The 24,055-nt window shown below is 41.7% G+C and overlaps 1 protein-coding gene across 5 annotated transcripts; it reads right to left on the bottom strand.

The window, feature by feature from the left end:
- Nucleotides 1–1,890: 1,890 nt before the first annotated feature.
- On the bottom strand, nt 1,891–20,671 carry sytl2b (synaptotagmin-like 2b). Of its 5 annotated transcripts, none has more exons than XM_040130100.1 (19): nt 20,564–20,671; nt 17,703–17,866; nt 17,085–17,196; nt 15,635–15,683; nt 15,405–15,507; nt 14,828–15,245; nt 14,538–14,749; nt 11,308–13,812; nt 10,016–10,129; nt 9,875–9,925; nt 9,679–9,773; nt 9,468–9,584; nt 7,377–7,546; nt 6,094–6,196; nt 5,802–5,963; nt 5,476–5,560; nt 4,268–4,370; nt 3,968–4,173; nt 1,891–3,232 (listed from the first exon to the last, which is right to left on the bottom strand). In XM_040130100.1, the coding sequence occupies exons 1-19, from the start codon at nt 20,662–20,664 to the stop codon at nt 3,084–3,086; spliced, it is 5,019 nt and encodes a 1,672-aa protein (XP_039986034.1). In that variant the 5' UTR covers nt 20,665–20,671; the 3' UTR covers nt 1,891–3,083. The 5 variants fall into 5 exon arrangements, with proteins under 5 accessions (XP_039986034.1, XP_039986033.1, XP_039986035.1 ...); XM_040130099.1 differs by lacking the exon at nt 20,564–20,671 and adding an exon at nt 19,660–19,760; XM_040130101.1 differs by lacking the exons at nt 9,468–9,584; nt 20,564–20,671 and adding an exon at nt 19,660–19,760.
- Between the last annotated feature and the right edge of the window lie 3,384 nt (nt 20,672–24,055).

Raw genomic sequence — 24,055 nt, 5'->3', positions numbered from 1 at the left:
TTCATATACTGGTATATGAGACGGTTTTTCAAAACAGTTTTTGGCTCATGAAACAATTTCATGTTTTTGATATCACATATATGGAATATGAAGCAGTAACTCTGCTTGGCAAATCATAACTTGTGACAACCAAAAGATAAAGGCATCCTATGTACTGTATGTGTTTAAACAGACAATAGTTTTTTTTATCAAAACTGACCTATTTACCCTTTTTCCTGATAATTTCCTTGTGAGTTTAAGAGATAGACCTTATTAATTGATTATAGACATACCTCAGGTAAATAATACAGAGCTGTTTTTTCTTTGTGTGTGTGTGTGTGTGTGTGTGTGTGTGTGGTTACAGCAGGATTGTTGATCTTTCCTGGGCCCAAGGAACAGAAAAGCCCCGTACCTGTGACCTCGCCTGCGATCCTTGTGGCCAATCTGGGCACTACATTTTATTTATTTTATTACAATGTACATTTTATTTTATTTGTGAATCAATTAATTCATAAACGCACTGGGTGTGCGTTATTATTTGATGTCTCTATGACGTTTGCTAATTAGCAACAAACACAAAGTACAGCTGAGGCTGATGGGAATGTCATTAGTTTTACAGGTTTTTTGTCATAAACCAAAGTATTGGACAAATTAAAATCTGACCTCATGGTGGTGCTAGATTAAAAACAAAGGGATCAACAAAGTTACTACAGTTCATCCAGATGGACACATGAATGTCTTAAAATTTCTTTTTATGGAAATCAATTCAATAGTTTATGAGACTTATCACTTAAAACCACAAACGTCAACCTCATGGTGGCGCTAGAAGATAAACCGAGGCCTCAGCAGATGCATTAGGGTTCATACTCTTGGCACCATGAATGTCTGTACAAAGCGTCATATATAGAGAGCTTTTGTTGTATTTGCCCAGGTTTTAAGATCTCTCTCTGAGATTTCTGCTTCCAAACTAATGCAGCGAAGCAATGAAGCGAAATTTTGTTGCAGGTGCTGAAAACATGAAAAAAAAAAGCTAAAATTACACAAAACCCTATTGGTTACTACTTCTACTACTACTACTACTTTGCACTAAGGAAATAGTCCATATTGTATATAACTATTGACAGAATATCTGTGGATACTGTTTCATCTGTGAATCATTGTCTGGGAATCCTCAATTTCTTTACAAAAGTTTGTACCAATCCATCCAAATAGATGTTGAGATATTTCACGGGGTGACTGAAAGATTTTGACCTGGAGCAGCCACTTTTCAGCCCAAAACCAGGATGCTATTCAGGCACCTCTAGGCTACCACTAACATTTATCAGAATTAGCAGAACGATTTAAAAAAAAAAAAAAAAAAAAGACTTGTTAAAGTTGTTGTGCATTTAATTTCTTTAATCCCACTTGTGGTTAATACATTCAAGTGCAATAGTCGCTCAAATGTCAGATATGCTGTAAATTATTTTTATAACAATAATGTCGAAATATGTGTTAGTCTACGAAATGAGGTTTTCAGAAGATACATACGCTTAAGTGAATAAAAAAGAACAGTTTGAGGTGACATAAGATAGATACAGTATATACTCTCTGGGTTGGTTTCTTAAAGGTCCAGTGCAATAAACCTATCAAAGTGAAGTTTCTTAAGGGAGAACTGTAAGTGCTATGCAAAGGCAGCTAGACTTGCTTGAATGAGATGAGAGAATGAGATGAGATGCGAAACGTCTTCAGAACTTCAAGCAAGTCCAGTTGCCTTTGCATAGCACTTACAGAATAAAATGACCAGGATGATTGAGAATCTTCACAGACTTAAGGGAGAACTAAATTTCATTAGACCACAGCTATACGGTGCTGGGATTTAAAAAAAAAAAAAAAAAAAAAAATTTAAAAGAAAAGAAATAATAAATTCTGATATGACTAATCTGATGGACGGATTTGATTTAAGTGTGGAGCAATGTTCTTTTTCTATTTCAAAATAAAGTTTCCCTGAACATTGTGGGCATTGGAGTAACATCCCTTGAGAAACTTTAATAAATAAACATCAACAATTTTTTAGTGGAACAGCACATTTTTTATTGTTACCACTGTTTGCCATCACACATTGCTGCTCATGTTAGTTAATATTAGCCTTACTAAAAGCTAACTGCGATCACTCTTTGTCTGGATAACGTGGCTTTTAAGATGTCTAGGTGGTGAAGAGCTGTGCTGCACAGCGGCGGCAACAGAGACATTGCTTTACAAAACAAAACAGTGGATACTCGCACCTCTGGAGAGCCAGGAGTGTGAATCCAGATTCTATCACAACATAAGTATTTATGCAAGAGGGCAAGATGTAAATCGAACACCCTAATGGTTTGGCTTTCGCCTAGTTCAAGGTCTTCAAACGTGAATACCACTAGACAAGGAGCAGTAATGAAGAATGGGGCAATGTAATCGAGAAAACGCTTAGCGTGGATATTAATTATAGCTGTACTTTCCTATGAACAGATGCTCTGCCAGAATTACCTGTTTTTTTGCACTTTGTTACCTGTGTTATAAGTCAGTCTGTAAATGTCTTCATTGGGTATTTATTGCAGTGTGATTGACGTATGGTGTCTTGATTACACTTCCCTGTGTCCCTCCAAGCTGTTTTTGGTCCAGTGACATTCTTGCTTAAACACCCTTTAAAAGGGCAAAACATGTAACAGTAGGTGTCTTTAATTTCTTCTTACCTTCTTGTATAAAAGCTTTTGATAGTCACAGTTGTGCCAGTCGCTGAATTTATACACAACTCACTCTGAATAGGCTTTTGTTTCTTGCGTAACATTATTTCCCCCTTCCCTTGAGCACCTGTGGAGTTTCACCAGAGATGTGAAAGCGTTTGCAACGCCACCCCGTTTAAGAAATTACTTTGTCAGGCGGCACCGCAGGTTGCTGTAAAATTACAGCCACGTGGTGGATTTCTGGTCCAGTGTCTCAACTTTGTGTTTTTCACAAGATTTTTGAAATCCTTAGAAAGCTTCTCCTGACTGAATCTGAATCCGTTCCCTGGATCTTTAAGACAATTAATTTACCGTGTTTTTCAATAACACATTGTATTTGCACTATGGCAGGTGGTTTACTTCTGCTTATTTAAAAGCGGTTTTTGCCGAGTTCACCATTCGTAAATGGAGTACGTCCTCCACCCATTCATTGGGGGTAGCCATCATGCGCTCCCACAGGGCCACCTCATAAGGGGTCGAGTCCATCCATTCCACCTCTGCTCCGTAACTTCTGCCTACAGAGAGAGACACATACAAATGGAAGCATTAAAGATACGTCTATTCACTGATAACCTGTGTTTTTTATTACTAGGCCGTTCATATAGATTTTTGGCACTTTTTACTTTCATAGCTTTTATTCTGTTACATAATATTCACCTTTTTATAAAGCAAGTGAATGGGAAGAATAATTAAATTTATGTATCTATCTCCATGTATCTAAAATCATTCACTTAAAAGGACCGTGGACTCAAATTACAACACAATGCAACATAAAAAGAAGTGTACGATTGATCGTCACCAGGAGCTAATTACCATCATGTATCCAAGAAAGTGCATTTAGGAAGAGCTTAAAAAATTAGCTGATGTACAGAAATTTAATTTTTAAAACTCATCTACTCTTATTATTTAATCAGCTTTTATTTGTGTTTTTTTTATAAATGAACTGTTCTTTTCTTTTTGGCATTTTTTGTTTTTGTCTCGTCTCCCCAGCTGCTATGAATAAAACAAAAGAAATGAATAAGAAGTTTAAAAAAAATAAAGAAAGTAAGAAATGAATGGTAAGTTGCAGCCCTAAATTCAGGGCTTTGAACTTAGGCATACAACATTTTGATTTTACCATCTGACACACAATATGCTACATAAAAATCTCCGCCCACAAAGAGAAGCGTCAACACTAAAGGCAGTTTTATAGTTTTTATACATAGAACACAGTGGTGCTCGAGAATTGAATGGACCTCTCCCACCAATACCTGTTCCAGCGCTGAGCCTCAGGCCCCCCAGCATGTTGCTTGCTAGCCTGTCTCGGTCCCAGACAGTGAGCTCCACGCAGGCTTCAGTTAGATCAGCGTCTCTGATGCCATCGTACACCATCGTGTGGTTGAACACTGGATCCGCCGTCCTCCGCAGCACACGTGTCTTCTGCCGACTCTTCCTGCTCGTGTCTGGCAGCACAAAGCTTGGGATGACGGGGAAAAGGAAACATGTCGACTGATACAGCAGAAAACTTGGAAACCTGATATCCGAACTTGTGAAGGATGTTTTGTGCATACCACTTCACGTATGGGTCAATGGTGGCCCTGATTAGAGGCAGGTTCTTGCAATCTTTCACCCAAATGTGAATCTCTCCGGTGTTGGGACCATCTTTAGTTACACCTTTAACGAAGAAATGACACACAAGATGTTTCTGAAACTGTGATTATGCTATGAACTATGAAAACTATGTAATTACATTTTTGCCTAATTAAAACCGAGTTAAGACGTGAATCTGACCTTCTGACATCCATTTTACCATATAAAAAGGTACCAAGCCATGGAAATTTGTGATTTCTGGGAAACCCAGACTGAGTGAAAAAGCAGTAATAGTACACTGGCTGTTTAACTACTGCACTGCGCCTTTGTTTTTCTGTCCGGGTGGCAGTAAATACACTCACTAACTAAATGTACTGAACGTATATTTCCCTAGCTGTTACCCGTAACTGAAAATTTGATGAAATGACATCTTAGGAATTCAGTTTGTAATTCCACCTAACTACCTAAGGCAATAAGTTAACTGAATCAAGTCATGATGGTGACATCCAAGCTAAACTCCTGCTAAAGGTAATGTCATTAGCTTAGCATAGTAGCACTAACCACATCTCAGTTTTTGACTCTGGTAGATTTCATACGATTTAGTGTAGTTCAGTTAGTCTACCTTTAAATCACATATCTTAACACATTACGTTGTGAACTCATTTATTATGTTTTATCGTTTCGATTTAAATAATAATTGCAGACTGACAAACGGACACCTAGTAAAACAGATACATTTAATTCCTATAATGTTTGCCCTGTAAATAATCTAACATTCATTTTCTTAAACAGCTGGAAGAACACATTTTGTTTGTTTGATACTGCATTTTCCCCTTGCCAAAGACCAAGTGCAATATCTGCATTTTTAGGTATTATGAAGTATGTCGGTAATTATCACTCTCAGTTTCTCAAACCATCAAATTACACCCGATTAGCCCAATCAGGGCCTAGTACCCACCCAAGTATTGTAAAAGAAGCCCAATTTTCTTCACATTTTATATTATATAAACTGCCCTAAAACTGGTACAAACAGTAGCTCAAATTATAACAACCTGCCCAAATCAATTTTTACCTGCCCAACGAAAGTAAAATTGGTTCAATTGGGCAGAAAACTGCCCAATCTGGAAACATTGATCACAAGACAAGGCTTTTTAAAAAAAAAAATAGTAGAGCAAGGCTGTGTGCAGACCTTCACTGTGGGTGATCTGTGGCAGGAAACGTATCGCTAGTCTCATCTCTCCTCGCCCATTTGATGGCGCTAGAGTGGGTGTAGTCTGAAACGTTTCACATAGGATACATTACATAAACAGTGCATCCAAAAATTCGAAGCTCCAAAATTCCTTTGTACACAGGGTATACAAGAAACAAGCGCATCTGATATAACCGGCTCAATTAGACTCCAGGGAAATGAGCAGGATGACCACATTCTTAGATACACTGCTGTTATTTGATGAGAAAACAAGTACAGTGGATAAAGCAGCCTGTGTGTGTGTGTGTGTGCTTTTTTCTTCTTACCCTCGCTTTCAGGGCTAAGTAGTTCATCTGGGTGTGGTCAAAGTCCCACTTGGACAGGTCCACGTCTACCTCGCCCAGGAAACTGTTCCTGCCAAAGGTGTCGTGATGCCAAACAGCGAGAATGAGCGTCTGAGTTCTGAGGTACTCCATGCGAACACGATACTGTAAGGACAGAGATATGGGAGCTGCTTTTCTTCGCTGACTATCAGGCACGCCAAGTATTAAGGCTGACAGTGTAAGAAAGTGTCTGTGTGTGTTTAGCATAACTGGCTTTATATCTGTGGAGTCTTACTCTGAGGATCTCATTGAAAGTTGGATTCAGGGTCTTCTTTTTTACAGATGTTTTCCTCTTTCCCAGATTAGCTTTGTCAGGTACCAGGTAGCTTTTGACGTACCTTAAAAAGCAAAAAAAAAAACAATTCATATACTTAAGATATACTTAAGGTTATAATACAAATGGAAGTATTCACAGTTAGAAGCCAAAATTTACTTTTTGTCTCACATGCCATCAAGTGGTAAACTAAAAATAAATTACAAATTAAGAATGATTTCTACCATGATATTCATAGACTGTAAATTTTTCATAAAATGGAACTGTACATAAGTTTCAGTTATGTAGTAGCAAAGTGTAAATACAACAGAAAGCGGTATTATCTTGGGTAAAAGTTAATCCCCTTAGGGAGTGTGTCCATTTTGTAGTTTATCATTAAGTACAACACATATACAACTAATACACAATATGATTTAACTAAACCATACTTAATTAGAGTATCATCTGAAAACATTATTTAGTGTTGTGGCAGAGGTCATTTATTGATTTATCCGCCAAATTCTCATTTTACCAGAGTCTGTCATCAGTGGCTGTTAATGTCAGACACTTGAGCAGTCACACTGCCTTCCTCAGCATAAAGTATCCTCTTAAACCAGTGCGGTAACATACAGCCCTTGAAAACTTCAAGGGGTTCAAGGTTAAGTATTTCTCCGTAACATTAAATATTCAGGACTAAATCAGCAACCTCAAAGTTATAGTCGGCAAAAAACATCCTCAGTTATTATTTATTAAGAGTTTAACATTAAAAAACTCAGTCACTTCAGCTTTACTGTGTAGGTGTGGCTTGATCGCATTTAACTGAGTGACCAAACAATCGACCGACTGTCATCAGATTTTGATTCAAATAATAGTAAATGCCGATTGGTGCATGAAAGTACCGTATGTAACATCACCTTTTTCCAAATGAGCCCCACCCACTTCCCACCAGTAAAAAGAGCAAATACAAAAACGGAAATACAAAAATTTTGCTGGTGAAATGATGAAAACTGTTTCTAACAGTTTGAAGCTAATTGAAAAAAAAAAAAATAGTTTTCAGGATCTTCAAAATAAAAACGACTGCAGTTGAGTTATGAGTGTGCAGCTTTTCCCTCCTGTGTTTGACATCTGCCCAAGGGCCAACGCCTCGCTAGAATGGGTGTGTGTTTTCCTTCAGGTCAACAGTTATCAGAGAATGAATACTACATACAGTAAGAAAACATTTATCTTAGAATTTGCTTTCTATGGATTTCAGGCACAGTACTCACGGATCCGAGCGACCCCTCTTCGGGTCGACAGCAGCCAAGTCTCGGCACTCGGCCACGAAGATGTGAAACTCTCTGAGCCTCTGAACGTAGTTGATGGAAAACTGCATAGTTCCCTGGACCTCCACGTTCCCAAAGTCTCCGCTGTACATGGTCATTACACTTCCACTCAGCTAGGAGCACACACAAACAATCAACCCAACATTTTATATTATCAATGACAACTGTAATCAGTACAGAAACCTTTTTATTGGACAATTTGTGGTTTGTGTGTTTCTGAAAATCTCTTCTGCCTCTTAGAGACAGAAGTCAAGGACAGAGTACCACTTTAAAAGGGAACAAGACTTTGATTTTACACATTAGAGTCTGTTTGCAGGCCGTAGGGAGCAATACTACATACTGTTGTAAAAAGTCTTTTGTGGTTCCTGTGCAAAATTTTATAAATGGCTGACTGGGGCTGAAAACAACAAGTCAGAAAATGAAAAGAATTGAAGGGTGTGGAGTTGGATAGAAGTGAACTTATCAAAACCTCTGTCGCCCGCTCCTCATCTCCGCTTGAGACTAGCGCCTTGAGTCTACATTAGCTGCTACTTGCATAACACACCTGAATCTCTGACTGAATGGTTGGTGGTCAGGTGTCATTGTGGGTAACGTAGGCACCAGGTTTTGACAAAGAAGAAGAATGCAAGGAATAAAAAAGATGATATCTCTGGTTCTGCTATATCAATTTCGATCCTTTTTTCCCCCTAGATTGTCCATTGTGATTCTGACAGTGTCATAGGAGGTCAAAGCTAAATCGGAGGAGTAATCTTTTCATGGTTGTGAGTGTCCATCTGTTCCCTACCTAGCTCTGTTTTTCCCATAGAAAAGCTCCAGTAAGCGGCCATGTACTGCACCTCAAAGAAGGTGGGGCAGTTAACAAAACGTACATTTGCAAAACCGACACATCAGTTCTCATCCTCAAAAGTTTTTCTCTTGCGAAACCAAAAAATACTGCTGAAAACATAAAAATTTTACTTTATCTGATCTTCTTTTTCAATTTTGCAAGATAACAGACTTGAAGGATGTTGACAAACTGGTTGGTTTTGCAAATGTATGTCTTGTTTACCTCTCAGCACACAGCCGCTTACCTCAGCTTTTCCATTGTCTCACCACGATTCTGATGGTGATGGAAATGTTGTTTAAAAGTGCTATATGTAAGTTTTCTCTTCTGCTTAATGTGGTTTCATGCCCGGAGCAGCCGGTGGGGATAATGATCGCTTGCCAAGAGCTTCAGGCATCATTTACAAGACAAGTGGTTAGAATAAACCCTCTACATAGCGCTACTTCTTCATCCTCTTATGCTGAACTGAGGGCAGACTTGAAGCTACAGTGACTCACTATCGCAACGTAGTGTTACAGGACGGGATGGGCTCGCTGGTTAGCATGATAACTTCAGTAGAACAAAAGAAGTGATAGAAATAAAAGCAATACGAGGGTTTACATTGGCGTGGCTTTCCACTGTTGGAGACAGCTCTTGGTGAGCAAAGGAATGAAGTTTGATGCTGAACTCGCAATGTTTCTTCTCGACTGGTAAGTAAACGGCTGTTAGTGCTAACGTTGTTTGTGAAGCAAAAGCAAAAACCTACATATAGCACCTTTAAAGTCCCATAAACTGAGAGGGGCATAATGTGTGTCTTGTTGACTGAAACAGTGATGCCACTCCTCACAAAAAAACAAACTAGGATGGCACTCAGTAGAGCACACTCGCCTAGGCAAAAAACACCGTATTTCACAATGTTAAGGAAAGTGATAATTCCTGGATCCCTCCTTTAACCGGACCCACGCCAAACTTGAATGGGTTCTTCCCTTCTCCGTGCCCCATCCCTCCACCAAGTTCTGTGCAAATCTGTTCGGTGCTGACAAACAAATAAACAAACCAACCCAGAAACAGACACGGGGGAAAACATAAGCTCCTTGGCGGAGGTATTAACGGGTTAATGTCAGTCGCGATTTAAGATTAAAAGCCAACAAGCAGTGCAGTTTAAGAGAGGAGTGTCTGAACGAGAATCACGCTCATGTGTTTGCGATGCATGCTGCTGTGTGTGAACATACAGAAGATACAGAGGCCATGCCAGAGGACCTAGTGAGGTTAGTCATTGAGCTGCCTGCCATTAGTCTTCCTTGGTGGTAACTGTCTGCGCAGGTGGAGTCAGTGTCCCTACCAACATCCTGAAACACACACAGCAGGCACAGAAAGCTCTGTGAACAGGGACGCAGAGCAGGCTTTGACCTACTGTACTAAAAGATGCAGGGCTGGTTTTACCTCCTTCTGTAGGAACGAGGGAACTGATTTGCTCATCTTCTTCAGGTGGTCTGGATCCGAAAATAAGGATGGGGAGGGTGACGGGACGGATGAAACTAGAGAGAGGTTGATTGGAAAGAAGACGCTACAGTACATCTTGACTAGACTGCCTGTAGCAAAAATGTAGCATCACGGAAAGGATCAGGCAATTTTTTACCATCACAAATGCGTCTGAGGTCAGCAGTTGGGTCTTGTCTTCTTTCTTGCCCTGCGAGAAACAATCAAAGGAATCTCGGTCACCCAAAGTTCTCAGCGCATTTGGGAAAATTTTGACTCGGAAGTTAGACGACATGCTTACGCGGTGATACAGATGCTGTGATGTCCATCATACTTTTAGCCAGATTTTTAGGCCGCACTTCTGCCCGCCTCAGTGCTTTCCTTACAGGGTTTTGGCTCTCATCATCATTTTCACCTACGGTACGTATCCAGGGAAGTAAAGCTCTGATTAACTAGGTTTGTTTGTTGGCTTAAGGACAGTTTTTTAATGCACAAAACCGTTGATGCAGCTATTGACACGACAGAAAAAAATAATATTGAAAAGACAGTATGTCTAACAGAAGACTTGATGATTTTTCACTACATTTGCTATCCGCTATAAAACGCTGCGTTTGAGGGATATATCATTAAAGCCCGTGTTTCAAAGCAATTAAAACAACTGTGAAACAAAGCTGTATTAAAACTGCTGAAGTTGTAGTTTGGGGAAACATTCTTTTTTTCTGTGCGGTGCCAGTAAAGTTGGAGCTATGTGTCACCCAGCCCACAAATTAAACAGAGGCAGCTGACCACAGGTACGCACACTGTTTGCAGAGATTTGCTTTTGCCAACACAGATAACCCGGAATGCGGACATGATATCAAGGATACAGCTGGATACAACCCAAAATGATAATTGACTGTCCACATCTATGTAAACAGCAGGACCTGATCTACTTCAAGACACATGTTAAAAACTGCTTTATTTTCAACACAATGAGAGAATTATGTAAATATGAAATTTCATAAAACTGAAAAAAATCTGTTTAATGTTAACTGTATAGGAGATCTACGTGTTCTTTAATGCTTGACTTTCATTTGTTTTTTTCGCAATATTTATTCCCGGTTCGTTTTTATTCTATTTTTGTTTAATATTTCATCAAACTTACTATAAATCTTCACTTAAATGACTGAAAACAACGGCTTGTATTTTAATATTCAGCATCTTAATACTTGAAGATAAAGGAATAAGGCTTTACTGATTGGAAACAAGTTCATCTACTTCCAGAAAATTTGCAAAAATGAAAGGTTTCTCTTTTTCTTAAATTTCCGATGTCAAGAATGAATTCAAGATCAAAACTTTTACGTATCTTATTTTAAGCATAGGAAGACAGTACTTTCAGACCTAACAACACGACTACGACTTCTTTAGATAAAAACTGCAATTTCAAGAACAGCTCATATTCAAATATTAGCTAGTTAAGGTAACGGGATAGCATGCTGACATGTAAATTGTATTTTTAGAGATTTTTTTCTTTGATTTACAGAAAAAAACTGTTTCAGTTAGTTGTATTACACCGTAAAAAAAACAAAAACAAAAACAGAATTTGGTGCTCACGGTTTGAACTGTTCCTTGAGTTGGACCAGGTTTCTGACGTGCTGCTCACAGACGACTCCTGGCCAGTGTCTGAACTGCTGTAGTTTGGCCACAGGGGGCGCTGACTCGTCTTGTTGCCCTTCCTGCCGTAACACTCCTCCGAGCTCACTGGGGTGCTGGCTCTCACTGGCCCGCTCAGGTCAGATTCATACCCAGACTTGCCCTCTGACCCCTTGTCCTTCAGCGCCACGGTGAGCGAGGCGTGGTCCCCGGTCTCATCCGTCATGCCCAGGTAATGCCGGTAGTCTGTGGGAACAAATGCTCGTGCACGTGGAGTCAGAGTCTCAGTTTCGTCTGATGATCTCTTCGGCACGGCTCCTTTTTCAGTGTTCGGCCTTTGCTTCCTGCTCTGGGAGTGGACAGGGCTTACATCTATTCTAAGCTTGCCTTGATCTTTTTCATCAGGAAAACTCAGAGAGAACATGCTAGTGGCGCGACGCAAAGTTCCACGACTGCTGGAAATGCTGAAGCTTTCTTTTCTGCTCTTAGGAGAACGGGTCTCCTTTCCTGAACTGATCTGTGGTTTTGTGGATTTCTCCTCTTTACCAGAGTCTTTTGAGCTCCTTTTGGACTCAGCTGTCGTATAATTAGACGGGTTGTTTTTGCCGTCATTCACTGCTCCTGTCCCCGCTCCCATCTGTCTATCATGTGGCGACTTTGATCTACTCTGCGGAGATGGAGGTGATTTCATCACAGCTGGTTTTGTTTTCTCAACAGCAGAGGACAAGTGGTAAATCTCTTGGTCACCACTCTTGAACTCCTGGGACGGAAGCTGGGCACTTACTGGCTCTTTCCTTTTTGGGCTTCTGATTTTGTCGGAGGGAAATGATCCCTTGATATCTGAAGTGGCCTCGTCCCAGAACTCGCGCAGGGTGTTGAACTGTGATCGGCTCGTGCTGAGGCTTGAGGACGACTTTTCTATTCTCTGATTCAAAGGAAGAACAGAAAAATTATGATGAATTGTATCGGAGTCTTCCTCATTGCTGCCTAAATAATTTCCAATTGACCTCAGATCATACTCCGACTTTGCAAATCTTTTATTCAGTTTTGCCTGATGTGCGCCACGAGGGACTTTACCTTCCCCAGGAGTTTTAGGTTTGCCGGTGTAAAACATGGGCTTGTTCCTCTCGTGCTCCCAGAAAGATTTGAGCCGCTTGATCCTCTCTGCTGTACTTTCCCGATCTTGTGAACCTTGCCTATTTGAGTGAGGACTATTAGTTCTGTCTTTATTAGACACATCCTCTTTTCTTTTAGGAGACATGTTTGATTGCACGCTTTTATCCTCACTGTCCCTCCTCCTTACTCCTTCACTTGAACCCCTGCGAAGCTGTGCTTTAGAGGGGATTTGCATATCAATCCCACCTTGCTTGTAGTCCATATATTGGCTGTTCCTGGACAAGTAGAGCTTCTCAGAGTCTGGAGTGTCCCTTGTTTGGACATCTGTTTCCAGCTGAGACACAGGCACAGTTTTTGGCAGCTCTTCCTGCAGCGGGGCTTCTCTTGATGGGGAAATACTATCAGGTTGCGGATTTGGTTTGACTGAAGAGACGCTCTCAGACTCTGGATTCAGAGTCTGAGAGCATCTTGGCTGCGGACTGAGTCTGGTCACACATAAAATCTCAGTGTCTGAGCCTCTTCTGTCAGCCATTTGGGGGCGGGATAGTACCTTTAAATATTCTGAGCTGTGTGTTGGGTCATTATTATTTAAGTGAACACTGTCCCCAATGTCTTCCTGTGGACTGATTACCAGCTGTTGTTCTCTTTCATCCCCATGATTTGAGGCGTACTTATATATCCCCCTCTCATTGTTTATTCCAGGAGCAGAGGACATATCAGGCACTGTGTGGTTTTTGTTCACATTCTCGTCTTTCTCCGCTGAGAGGTAAACAAGTTCTTGTCCTTTGTTGCTGGGCGTGATCGATTTGCTGATGAGTATTTTAGGGCCCATGTTGCTTTTCTCCCAGAATGACTTTAGATGAGAGATTTTGGGTGGTTGACTTTCATCGTTGTCATCTTTCACTTCCTGTGACCACATTCCTTCTCTTGCATCCTGCACGTCTTCTTGTGTTTCGGTCAATTCCTTGTTGCCTGTTCTGTCTGTTTCTCTGGGCTCTCTAGCCTCATTAGTCTGTCTTTGTAAGTGACTTCTCTTCATTTCAAGAGTTTCCTTCTTTCTATGAGCTATAAAATCCCCAGCATCTTTTCTCACTGAATCTTCACTTCTTAATTTGCTGATTTCTACATGTTTGCCAGAGCTCTTTGTGGCCTCTGGGCCATCTTCTCTATTTAGCCAATCACCGCTGTCTGTGCTGCGGTTGAACCAGTCAAGCACCTTTGCAATGGAGTCCTCCTCGTCACCAGTGGGACTGGTCGCCTGAGTGGATAACTTGAACATGTTTTTCTTCTGTGTTTGCTGATCAGACTTATCAAGGATGTTGAGATCATAAGATACGGGAGGATCTGGATCTGTCAAGAAAGGTATAAAAGAGAATTACATTCTTAGCAGGATATAGTCGGGAAGTATCAGTCCTACAGTAGGTTTGGCTACTTTTTTATTTTACTTTTTTATTTCATAGACAAACTGCTGCTCCAAGTTAGATAAATGGGGACTTTACTTCTTTAGGCACACTTGCAGCGTTGCTGTAGGAGTGGCAGTGTCTTGTCTGTCAGTTGGTCAGTTCACTATTTTGTTCCACACTGAAATAGCTCAATGATTATTGGGTGGAATGACATGAGATTTTGTAAAGACATTCGTGGTCCCCAGAGGATGAATCATACAGACTCTGGTGACCTCTTGTCTTTTCATCTAACATCATCATCAGGCCAAAATTTTTATTTTGTCCAATATTTTTTTTATGACCTTTTATACCTTCCGATCATCCTCATTTGTAAGTGTGTGGTAACACACTAATTTAACCTATGCCTAACTTTTTCCACACTTTTCTCTAACTTTCTATTTTTTCTTGTGAATTTCTGTGCACTTTCAGACCTCTAGAAATCTTTTTTTTTAAATGAAACAATGCAGTTTTAGGTTGAACTGCTCACAGCTGTTCATACAAGTAGCTTCGTCTTAAGGGTCCACTTGCCAAAAAAAGGTTTGGATCCACTGCCTTAGTTGACATTGAATAACTAGTTCAAACAAACCTTTTACTAGTGTAAGTAAAGTTAAATCTGTCTGTTAATGAACGTACCCACAGTGCTTTGGGTCAAACTCAGCTCCTCCTGCCTTGTCGCTGTTCCCACACTGCTGCTGTTTTCTCTGTCTGAGGCCTGAACACTGCTCGTGTGCAGGATGACAGTATGAGCCCCGGCGTGTTCTCTTTGGGTCTGATCGTCTCTTTCATCGTTCTTCTGTGGGGTTTCTCCCTCAGTTGGCACATCGCCTCTGATGTTTGTGGCTGGTCTGAAATTGCACAGGTAGTTTTAATGAGTTTTGATTGAAGATTTGGGTAAAAGTTGCGCAAGGACTTTTTCCACTCACCTATCTCTTGTTATGAAAGGTGGGTTTCGCTCTCTCTCCAGACTGGAATTAGAGGAAACCTGAGATACATCACACAGCGGCTGCTGGGAAGTTTCATCTGCAGCGCTGGAAGGCTGAGCAGGCTGAGACGCACTTTTCTGAGGCATTTCATCTTGGCTCTTCTGGCAGGACTGGTTAGAGCTCCCACTGGACCCGCGTTGGAGGCTTCGTCTTGGGGCAGGGACGATCCCCGCTGACCCTACCTCAGCGTCTAAGCCCAGGCCGTTGCTTTCTGACAGGCTGCAGGGACGTCTTGAAAGAAACGTCCTCTTTTTTGGCACTGGTCTGAAATGTACAGAGGAGCCCACTGATGTGACAGAGCCCCCTGAAGTCTGACTGGCCTCTCCTGCTGGGTGATTCTTCGGTGTAGCTGTGGGCTCTGAAGGAAACAGAAGAAAGAGAACAGGGTCATTGTGCCATCACCGATTCATTTCTGTACTGCTATTACTTCACACATTTATTTTTTGTGCATCATGTGGTTGTTCCCCATTTTGAAGCCTTACAAATGTGTTTTTGGGTTTTAAATTCTGCTTCGAACCTGTCTCACATGACTCCAGATCCCGACTGTTTGACATGTCGTTATTATTTTCAGGTGGCTCAACAACAATGAGGGACGCACGGTTGAAAGGGTTGTGCCTCCACTGGAAGGAAAATAAATAAAATTAATATCTTACATTACAGTGGCTGCAATATAACAAGTTTGCATCAAAGAAATTAAAAAAAAATGTAATGAAAATAGCCAATCTGTTTTGCAACACATGTACCTACCGTTCTTGGAGTGCACACTGTTGAATTTAAATTCTCTTTTTCAGCATCACTGGAGCAAAGAAATGAAGTGTTTAATGGGGAAAAGTCAATTTAAAAGGAATAGGAACACAACAGATCACCAGACGAGGTTACACAAATGAGGTGCAATGTAACAAGATGCGACTGCTGATCAAAAATATACTTGTGTGCATGACTGGGGCTTGCTGGCTGATAAATAACGCTGATGTCCAGGAGAAAAATATCTGTAGCTCCACAAATATGAGAGAACGCTCAGTAAGATAAACCCACAATAACTGGTATTTTGTGCCTCAATAGGACGGTTCATTTTACAGGAAAACAAAATTATAATTAATTTAGTGGTTGCATTTAAAATACATTTGATGCAGTCATAAAACACAGGAATTACACTGCATTATAAGGCTGCCAATAGAGTTTAGGCAATTACATTCTCGGGTTTATTGTTTATGTTTGTGTCTAGGAGATTTGTAGCCCTCTGCACAAAGTACAGACGCTTGGCCGAGCAAAATATTGACCATACTGTTATAGAAGGGTATTAGATGTGTCCCTGCTGTGGCAAAAATTTACTTAACTACACACACATTTTGTTATGTTTGCCAAGTTTTAGTCTCAATGGAGAAAAGCATCCTCCACTGGAGTGAGCTGTACACTGCATAAGTATACAAAGAGTAAAAATACCATCATAGGCGAAGAACGACTGGAATTACTGAAATCTGTATACGATAGTAACATCCTGACCCTTTTAGCAGAATTTCATTCCAGATATAAACTTTACACTGACACCAACAGTCACTTCTCACTCAGAGTAATTATCCCGAGAGCTCTGTGGAGTTAAACACTTCGCCAAACTGTCGATCTGCGTTCCCTTCATGTGTCAGACCACATCCTGCAATGCTGTGAGCAATACAGAACAGTGGCTGCCGCTCGCCTATAAAACAGACATATTCCCAGTCAGTACCACCTATGTTTACATAGGCTGAGTCACAGGACACCACACACACACACACAGTGCACGGGCAAAACACACACTGACAGTGTGAGAAAAACAGAGAGAGGAGCTGCTCCAGTATTTCACACCGACTGGGTTACTTAATGTAATTTGAACTGGTACTTTGTGGTAGAAACTTGACGGACAGGAAATCTAGAAAGTCTGCGTGAGAATGTGTGATTTTACGAGCTCCACCAGACAATATCTTGTGAAGTAAGTCTTCGGTACGACACATTGAAGAGCGGGGACACCCACAAAAAGGTTAATTAAGCGTGGTGAGGTATGCGGTGATCCAATCAGTGAAATGTTAGCACGAAGCTGTGGCTCGCCACCTGCTGAAATCTCCAAACTTTGTTGACAGGTTGGAAGGCTAAACAAGAACATGTAAATGAGGAAATGGAGAAGACAGACCGATAAATCTTTGAATTAGAAAGAATTGTGTACTTTATCTCCTTTGGCTGTAGCGCCTCCAAACATCTGGCAGGTTTTGGTGGAGCGACGACCTCTGAACCCCGACCGCTGGGTGTTTTGGGTCTTTCTATTCTGAGAGACCCATCTGCAGGAGAACGGGGGGAAGGCTGAACTGAGTATACAGGGGTTAATGAAATGTTTGCTTTTTTTTCCCACTGGTTATCTGGCAGTGGGTTGTATCCTCCAAGGCGTTTTTATGATCCCACAGGTGGCAGCGGTCTGCTGCAAAAGGATAAAACGTTTGCCCAGAGTGAAACCAACATTTATACCCAATATTTTCACAAACTGGGCCGCACACACTATGTCCACTGTGCGGGCATCAGCATTGGCCGGCATAGTCTCAGAGAAGGTCGGATTTTTAGGTTTGGTTTCACCCTGGGCAACATTTTATCCTTCTGGGCCAAAAAGCAGACATCTGTGCTATCACGGAAATACCTCTGAAGATATAACCTGCTGCCGGACAACATGTAAAAAATGACAATTGTGACTGAACCGTGAGAGCTGAAGTCACAACTAGGGCGAGAGTATTTCCTTGATCGCAAAATGTGCCCTTAAAGCAAGCCCTTCACCAGCAGGAGAGAATAAACACACCTAAACTACCAGTTTTCCTCTGTTTCATGGAGGCCAGGATGATTTCCGAGCCATGGATCTTGTCCATGTGTCTGCGAGACTTGGCCTCGTAAAACCACTCTCCGCTCAGGTACTTCAGCTTTCTGTCTGAGTGTGAGCTGTTGTTCAGTATTTTCCCCAGTTTCCTGTCGGGAAAACACAAAGGAAACACTTACACATGCTTAAGAGAAGAGTTTTTTCTGTAGAGACATTTACGGTTCTTTTGTGCTCTACGCTAATCCTATCTATTCAGAGTACAACTTCACTCTGAATGAAAGTTATAAAAAAAAGTACGCAGGATATTGTACCTCTCCATCACAGAGACTACAGAGACACATGAAGGCACTCTATTGTGAATGAACAAACACAAGACAACGCTTGCTTTATGCCGCACTGAATGGAGAATCTGACACCATTTTAATTCAGTGTAAGCAGCGCTAATCTCCAAATATGAGGTGAAAGATAAAGCCAAGGACAGACAAAGAAGAGACAAACCACCGCAGGGTGTTGTGAAGTTGTTCGCACCACGTGCACGGAGGACAGTCCAGTCTTTAAGATTTAGGTTTGAAAAGGGACTAAAGTAGTAGCCTACAATATTAGATTTCATTCTATTCTATGATTTTTGTTGATACTGTCTCAACTCTCTCATTTATTTATTTCACTTTAAACTTCATTCATTCCCTACCAAGGCAAGTTATGCACTCACTGCAAGAAACTAACAGTTAATCAGTGTATTTGAAACTAAATTTATTATACCCCATGTTTTTCTTCTGCTTCTTTCTTCTGTGGACACCACTTCTACTTTTCACTGCCTTATCAGCGTTATATAAGATTTGCGCATGATCTATCTAAAGGAAGGAATTCGGAAAACATTTCAATCAAGTTCAAATTGAATCAAGGAGGAAAAAAAAATTTCCTCCTCCTTAAAGTGACCACTTCGACTCATCTTTCCTCTTGACACCGAAACCACGACGGTCATGTGAAAATAGGGTAGCACATTATTACAGGCTGTTGGCTTAATCCTTTTACACCAGACTGGTTGGGACACAGCGAGCATTCAGCCTCCCGCTGATGAAAAAGTCAGCCGGCCAATTCCATTAAACTCACAATGAGAAGCACATTGTTTTGTGACATTCTTGACTCTTGAATTTGAAATGAAGCACATCTTCAAAGAGGGTGCACTTGGGATTTTTTGTTAGTTTACAAGGATTATGATTGGAAATGGACAAGGTTCTCCTTTTGTTTGAGCCCCTGGGAGAAGTAAAAAAAAAAAAAAAAAGATACAAGGTCTGTTGTTTCTCTTAACGTGCCCTGAACATGCTCTGCGAGGAATGTCTGACCCCTCCCCGAAAGGGTCAACGAAGAGCTTGGTATCAGCTGATTGTAAGTTTAAGCTGCAGTATTTGGCATTTTTCTTGAACTCCAAGCTGAAAGGAGGCAGTATCAGGACTCCCTAGTCGCTAAATGCAACTGTGCGGCAATCAGGCTCTTCACTGGTGAGGTGTCTCTCACCATCAGGGCCTTCACGGGTTTCTATTCCTGTCCATCAGAGCAGCATGACCCTCTCCTGTGTGTTGACTTCAGCCTGGCCGTAATCTAATTGCTCGTCCTCCATTGAGGCTCCTCAGCGATGCAGGCAACTTCTGTATCTGGCCAAGCTGTTATTGTGTTATTCTATTATGGCAAAACAAGTAGCATTTTGACTGGCATGTTTATTATCCCACAAGGGCCTCTTCTTACAAAACGGGCAATGGAAGGACTTGGTGGCATTTATTAAATCATTAAAATGACATTAGCTGAATAACGTGACATTAGCTTAAACGCTGGCCAAAAACATTTCAGCTCATGTAATATAAGTGGAGCAGAAAAGAAACAATCGCTCACTATGATTCTTTTGTTCTTTGACTAAAGCCAGGCTAGGAGAGGCACATTTTTCTACCTGATTCTCTCCTCCTCTGCCTTCTTCAGCTCGGCGTCCCTCCTCAGCACCGTCATTATCACGCCCTGCTCCTCCTCCGTCAGGTGGCTCAGGTCGATCATGGTTCCTCTTCCTGCTTCTCTCAGACGTGGCAGGGGTGGAATCGCCGGCAGCCGGGGGCAACCCACCAGCTGGATCTGTTACTGTCGGACAAAATGCGTGGCAACAAATTCACATTGTTTCATCCTAAAAAAAAAGAAAGAAAGATACAAGGTCTGTTGTTTCTCTTAACGTGCCCTGAACATGCTCTGCGAGGAATGTCTGACCCCTCCCCGAAAGGGTCAACGAAGAGCTTGGTATCAGCTGATTGTAAGTTTAAGCTGCAGTATTTGGCATTTTTCTTGAACTCCAAGCTGAAAGGAGGCAGTATCAGGACTCCCTAGTCGCTAAATGCAACCGTGCGGCCATCAGGCTCTTCACTGGTGAGGTGTCTCTCACCATCAGGGCCTTCACGGGTTTCTATTCCTGTCCATCAGAGCAGCATGACCCTCTCCTGTGTGTTGACTTCAGCCTGGCCGTAATCTAATTGCTCGTCCTCCATTGAGGCTCCTCAGCGATGCAGGCAACTTCTGTATCTGGCCAAGCTGTTATTGTGTTATTCTATTATGGCAAAACAAGTAGCATTTTGACTGGCATGTTTATTATCCCACAAGGGCCTCTTCTTACAAAACGGGCAATGGAAGGACTTGGTGGCATTTATTAAATCATTAAAATGACATTAGCTGAATAACGTGACATTAGCTTAAACGCTGGCCAAAAACATTTCAGCTCATGTAATATAAGTGGAGCAGAAAAGAAACAATCGCTCACTATGATTCTTTTGTTCTTTGACTAAAGCCAGGCTAGGAGAGGCACATTTTTCTACCTGATTCTCTCCTCCTCTGCCTTCTTCAGCTCGGCGTCCCTCCTCAGCACCGTCATTATCACGCCCTGCTCCTCCTCCGTCAGGTGGCTCAGGTCGATCATGGTTCCTCTTCCTGCTTCTCTCAGACGTGGCAGGGGTGGAATCGCTCGGCAGCCGGGGGGGGGGGCAACCCACCAGCTGGATCTGTTACTGTCGGACAAAATGCGTGGCAACAAATTCACATTGTTTCATCCTAAAAAAAAAGAAAGAAAGAAAGAAATTAAAGGGAAAAAAAAAAAAGTTCCCATGTTTTACAGCTGTGCCCTTGTTAAAAGGACAAAAAGAAGTGAAATTGCCTTTTTGGAAAACTTTGGAAGAACTTCCTTCTCTAGAAATGTGCAGGGCAAATCTCCAGAGCAGAACAGAACAGTCATAAACTGTTGTTTGGTGTGTCGTTTCTCAAAGCAAGTGACCAAAAGCACAGCGTGCAGTTCTTACGCAACCACCGAACTGCAGCCTCTTCCATACCACACGCCCCTGACTACGGATAATGAAGGCGGCGGCACCCATTAGCTCCGTCTACACCAGAAACATCTGCAATACTTGAAGCAGTCTCAATCCACCAGATTAGTTATGAGTGAAAAGTGACAAGTGAATTACTGCATTTTCTGTATCTGTCCTGCACAGCAGTAGAACGTAACTAAGTTGATTTACTCGATTACTGCACTTCAGTAAAACGTCTGTTACTTTAATCGAGTATATCCTTTGTATGTTGCTTTATACTTCTACTGCACTGTATTTGAGAACAAAATTTGGTAACTAGTTACAACACAGATCAAGATTTTAAGTTAAAAAAAACACGAAAAGCTCATAAAAAATGACGCACTGTTATAAATCAAACCATTTCCCAACCTCTATGACTTATCACATCTTACAAATAGACCATCTAGTTGGGGCCTTGAGTTTTTAGCAGATCCACCAAAGAGACATTTCCAGTCCAATTTAAATAACCGAATCAAAAAAAAAAGTAACATTCTTCAACATTTCACACAAAAAGCAAAGGGAAAAAAAAAAAATCACCTCAGGACCCCTCAGATTTATCTCGTGACACATGTGAGGGGCCCGACCACAAGGTTGGAACCCACCGGCCAAAACTAGCTGACTGTATACGAAGTAGTTAAAACTAGCTCCACCTGTGAAATGCTGCTTACACACCGATGCATCGGTGTTACATTTTACTGCAGAACTTCTTACTTTTGATACTTAAAAGTACATTTCGCTGATAGTAATTCTGTATTTGTACTTTATTAGGATTTTGAATGTAGGGCTTTTACTTGTAATAGAGTATTTTATACAATGTTATACAGGTACTTTTACCCAAGTAAAGGATCTGAATACTTTTTCCACCCCTGGCTCTTCACCATAAAGTATTGAAATGTATCTTGAGTGCTCATTTTGCATGTTTATTCAGGAAACGGGCTATTGACACAACAGGTAAGACCTCAGGCTAAAAGACAGCTCGAAAGACAAACTCACTGACTGCCTGCCTGTCTTTTTTTTTATGTTTATTTTTTTTTAAAGATACAACACTTTGACTCTGTTAAAGCTAAAGTGGTCAAATGCAATCTAGTGCTGCATGTCATTGTGCAACTGCAGATTTTGAGATAAGAGCAAATAAACTTGAGGACACAGGACAGGAAAAGTCCCCGTGTCCGCAAGTTGTTTTTCTGTTCGGCAAAGTTAATTAAATTCGATTTGTTTGATGATTATTTTCCCTAAAGTTAAATTTGGCTTCAGAGGAAGCCCGCGTTGCCAATTACTGGGACTGGTAGTGATAATAATAGTGAATAAGTGGTAGTAGTTATCGAATCATGTGACTGATGACATTTTCTGGTATTTCTCTCAGCCTACACTTGAGAGTTTTTTATGGCCCCATTTATGAATATATTATAATGCCGGCAGACCTTAGTAAGTGAAACGGGTTTGCCAGTTCCTTTCCTCGGTCCTTACGCTCAGTAGCCTCGGGGGCAGCCTGCCATGTCCTCGGGGCACCGTTCACTCTCTGACTACAGGCGTTGGACTCGTGGCCTACCTTACCGGGCACCTGCAGGCTCGTCTTAAATCGCTCCTGTAACTCCCATCGTGCAGTAGAGGTAAAAAAAAATAAAAATAAAAATAAATGAAATGAATGAAAAAAATAAAAAAAGAAATGAATAAATAAAAAATGTGCACAGGGTTAACGAACGTTTTTACCTCCCGCACAGGTCCGCCGCTGCTGCTCCTGCCGCCGGATGAGCTGGAGTCCCCGGACGGGGCAGGACAGGCGGTGAGGAGAGGAGGGCGGACTCCGGCGTGTGACAGACGGGGGGAGGAACTGACCTGTGCATCATAGGGGCGAGAGGCAACAGCAGGCAGCCGGCGGAGCAGGTTCCTGCTTTTTTCTTTTCTTTTTTTCCCCCCACTTTCCCCTTTTTATCCAGCTTGTGGTTCGAGGCTGGCGCGGGGGTGAAATTCCAGGTGAGCGCCGCGTCCGAACTCGGGTGCGTCCGCGAAACTTCCAACGACAGGGCGCGTTGGTCCAGCTGCGCTGCAATGGCGGGCGGCGTCCGGCAGGTGGCCTCGGTTTCCGCGTGTCGACGTCAGCCTGTTTGACAAGAGGGCGTGGACGTCCCCCATCGGGGGCAGGCAAGGCCAGGAGAACCTGAGGTTACTCCCAACAGCCGTGGACGGATCATGAGGAAATGGGGCCCCAGGACAGAGACAGGTTAAAGCCCCCCCCATAGGAGCCCTGCCCTTGAAGTCTGTGTCTCTTTGTGGTCACCTTGTCTTTTGACCGAGCTCTTATGACTTCGAAACAACAAATATTAACAGTCACTTCATACAGAGGCTCTCGCTCAGAGGCCTCGCGGTAATCCATCCATTTCCAAATACAGCACCGCCTCCCATCTGTCCCACCGCGACCGTGTTGTGATTCCGGGGAAGTCTCAGGGCAATTCACCTCACTTGTTGTTCACCCTGTTGACATAGTTCAACTTCAGATTGTCCAGTTTGATTGTTTTTTTTAAGCCTGAGGTGATGAAAAAAAAAGAGCAGCAATGACAGGAAATGAATTGTTGATGTCATTTTTTATGTAAAAATTCCTGGCATTCTCATGTTTAAACTTCTCAGACGGGATGATTCGCTGCTTGTTTTGGTCTTAACATTATATAGTGAAGTGCAAATTTTGGGGTTTTGCGCTGTTGGTCGGAGAAAATAAGATGTGTGTGAGTGTGTGTGGGCTCTAGATAGTTATGATTGGAATTTTTAACCATTTCCTGTTGTTGTATAATCCATACAATTCACTGAGCAATCAAGAAAATGACTGCCTCTTAGTTGCAGGTGTGTCTGAAAGTACCAAGCATTTAACAGGGGGAAAAAAAAATGGAAAAAAATTCAAAGTCAAAAAAATGTTGATTAATTTTGTGTCCTTCACTTAATCCTATTGTGACCCCACAGCAAAGAAATGGTTGGTTT

The sequence above is a fragment of the Xiphias gladius genome, chromosome 7 (assembly GCF_016859285.1).
Source record: "Xiphias gladius isolate SHS-SW01 ecotype Sanya breed wild chromosome 7, ASM1685928v1, whole genome shotgun sequence".
NCBI lineage: Eukaryota > Metazoa > Chordata > Actinopteri > Istiophoriformes > Xiphiidae > Xiphias > Xiphias gladius.
The sequence above is the reverse complement of the archived record's forward strand: the minus strand, read 5'-3'. Positions and strand labels throughout refer to the sequence as shown.

Bases quoted from the DNA above. Each gene is read 5' to 3' on its own strand.
- sytl2b (XM_040130100.1), bottom strand. From the start codon at position 20,664: ATGATCGACCTGAGCCACCTGACGGAGGAGGAGCAGGGCGTGATAATG. The intron at 15,508-15,634 runs GTAGGTACATGT...TTTTCCTTCCAG, and splicing joins CAGTGTGCACTCCAAGAACG to TGGAGGCACAACCCTTTCAA. The intron at 9,585-9,678 runs GTAAAACCAGCC...TGTGTGTTTCAG, and splicing joins CCTCGTTCCTACAGAAGGAG to GATGTTGGTAGGGACACTGA.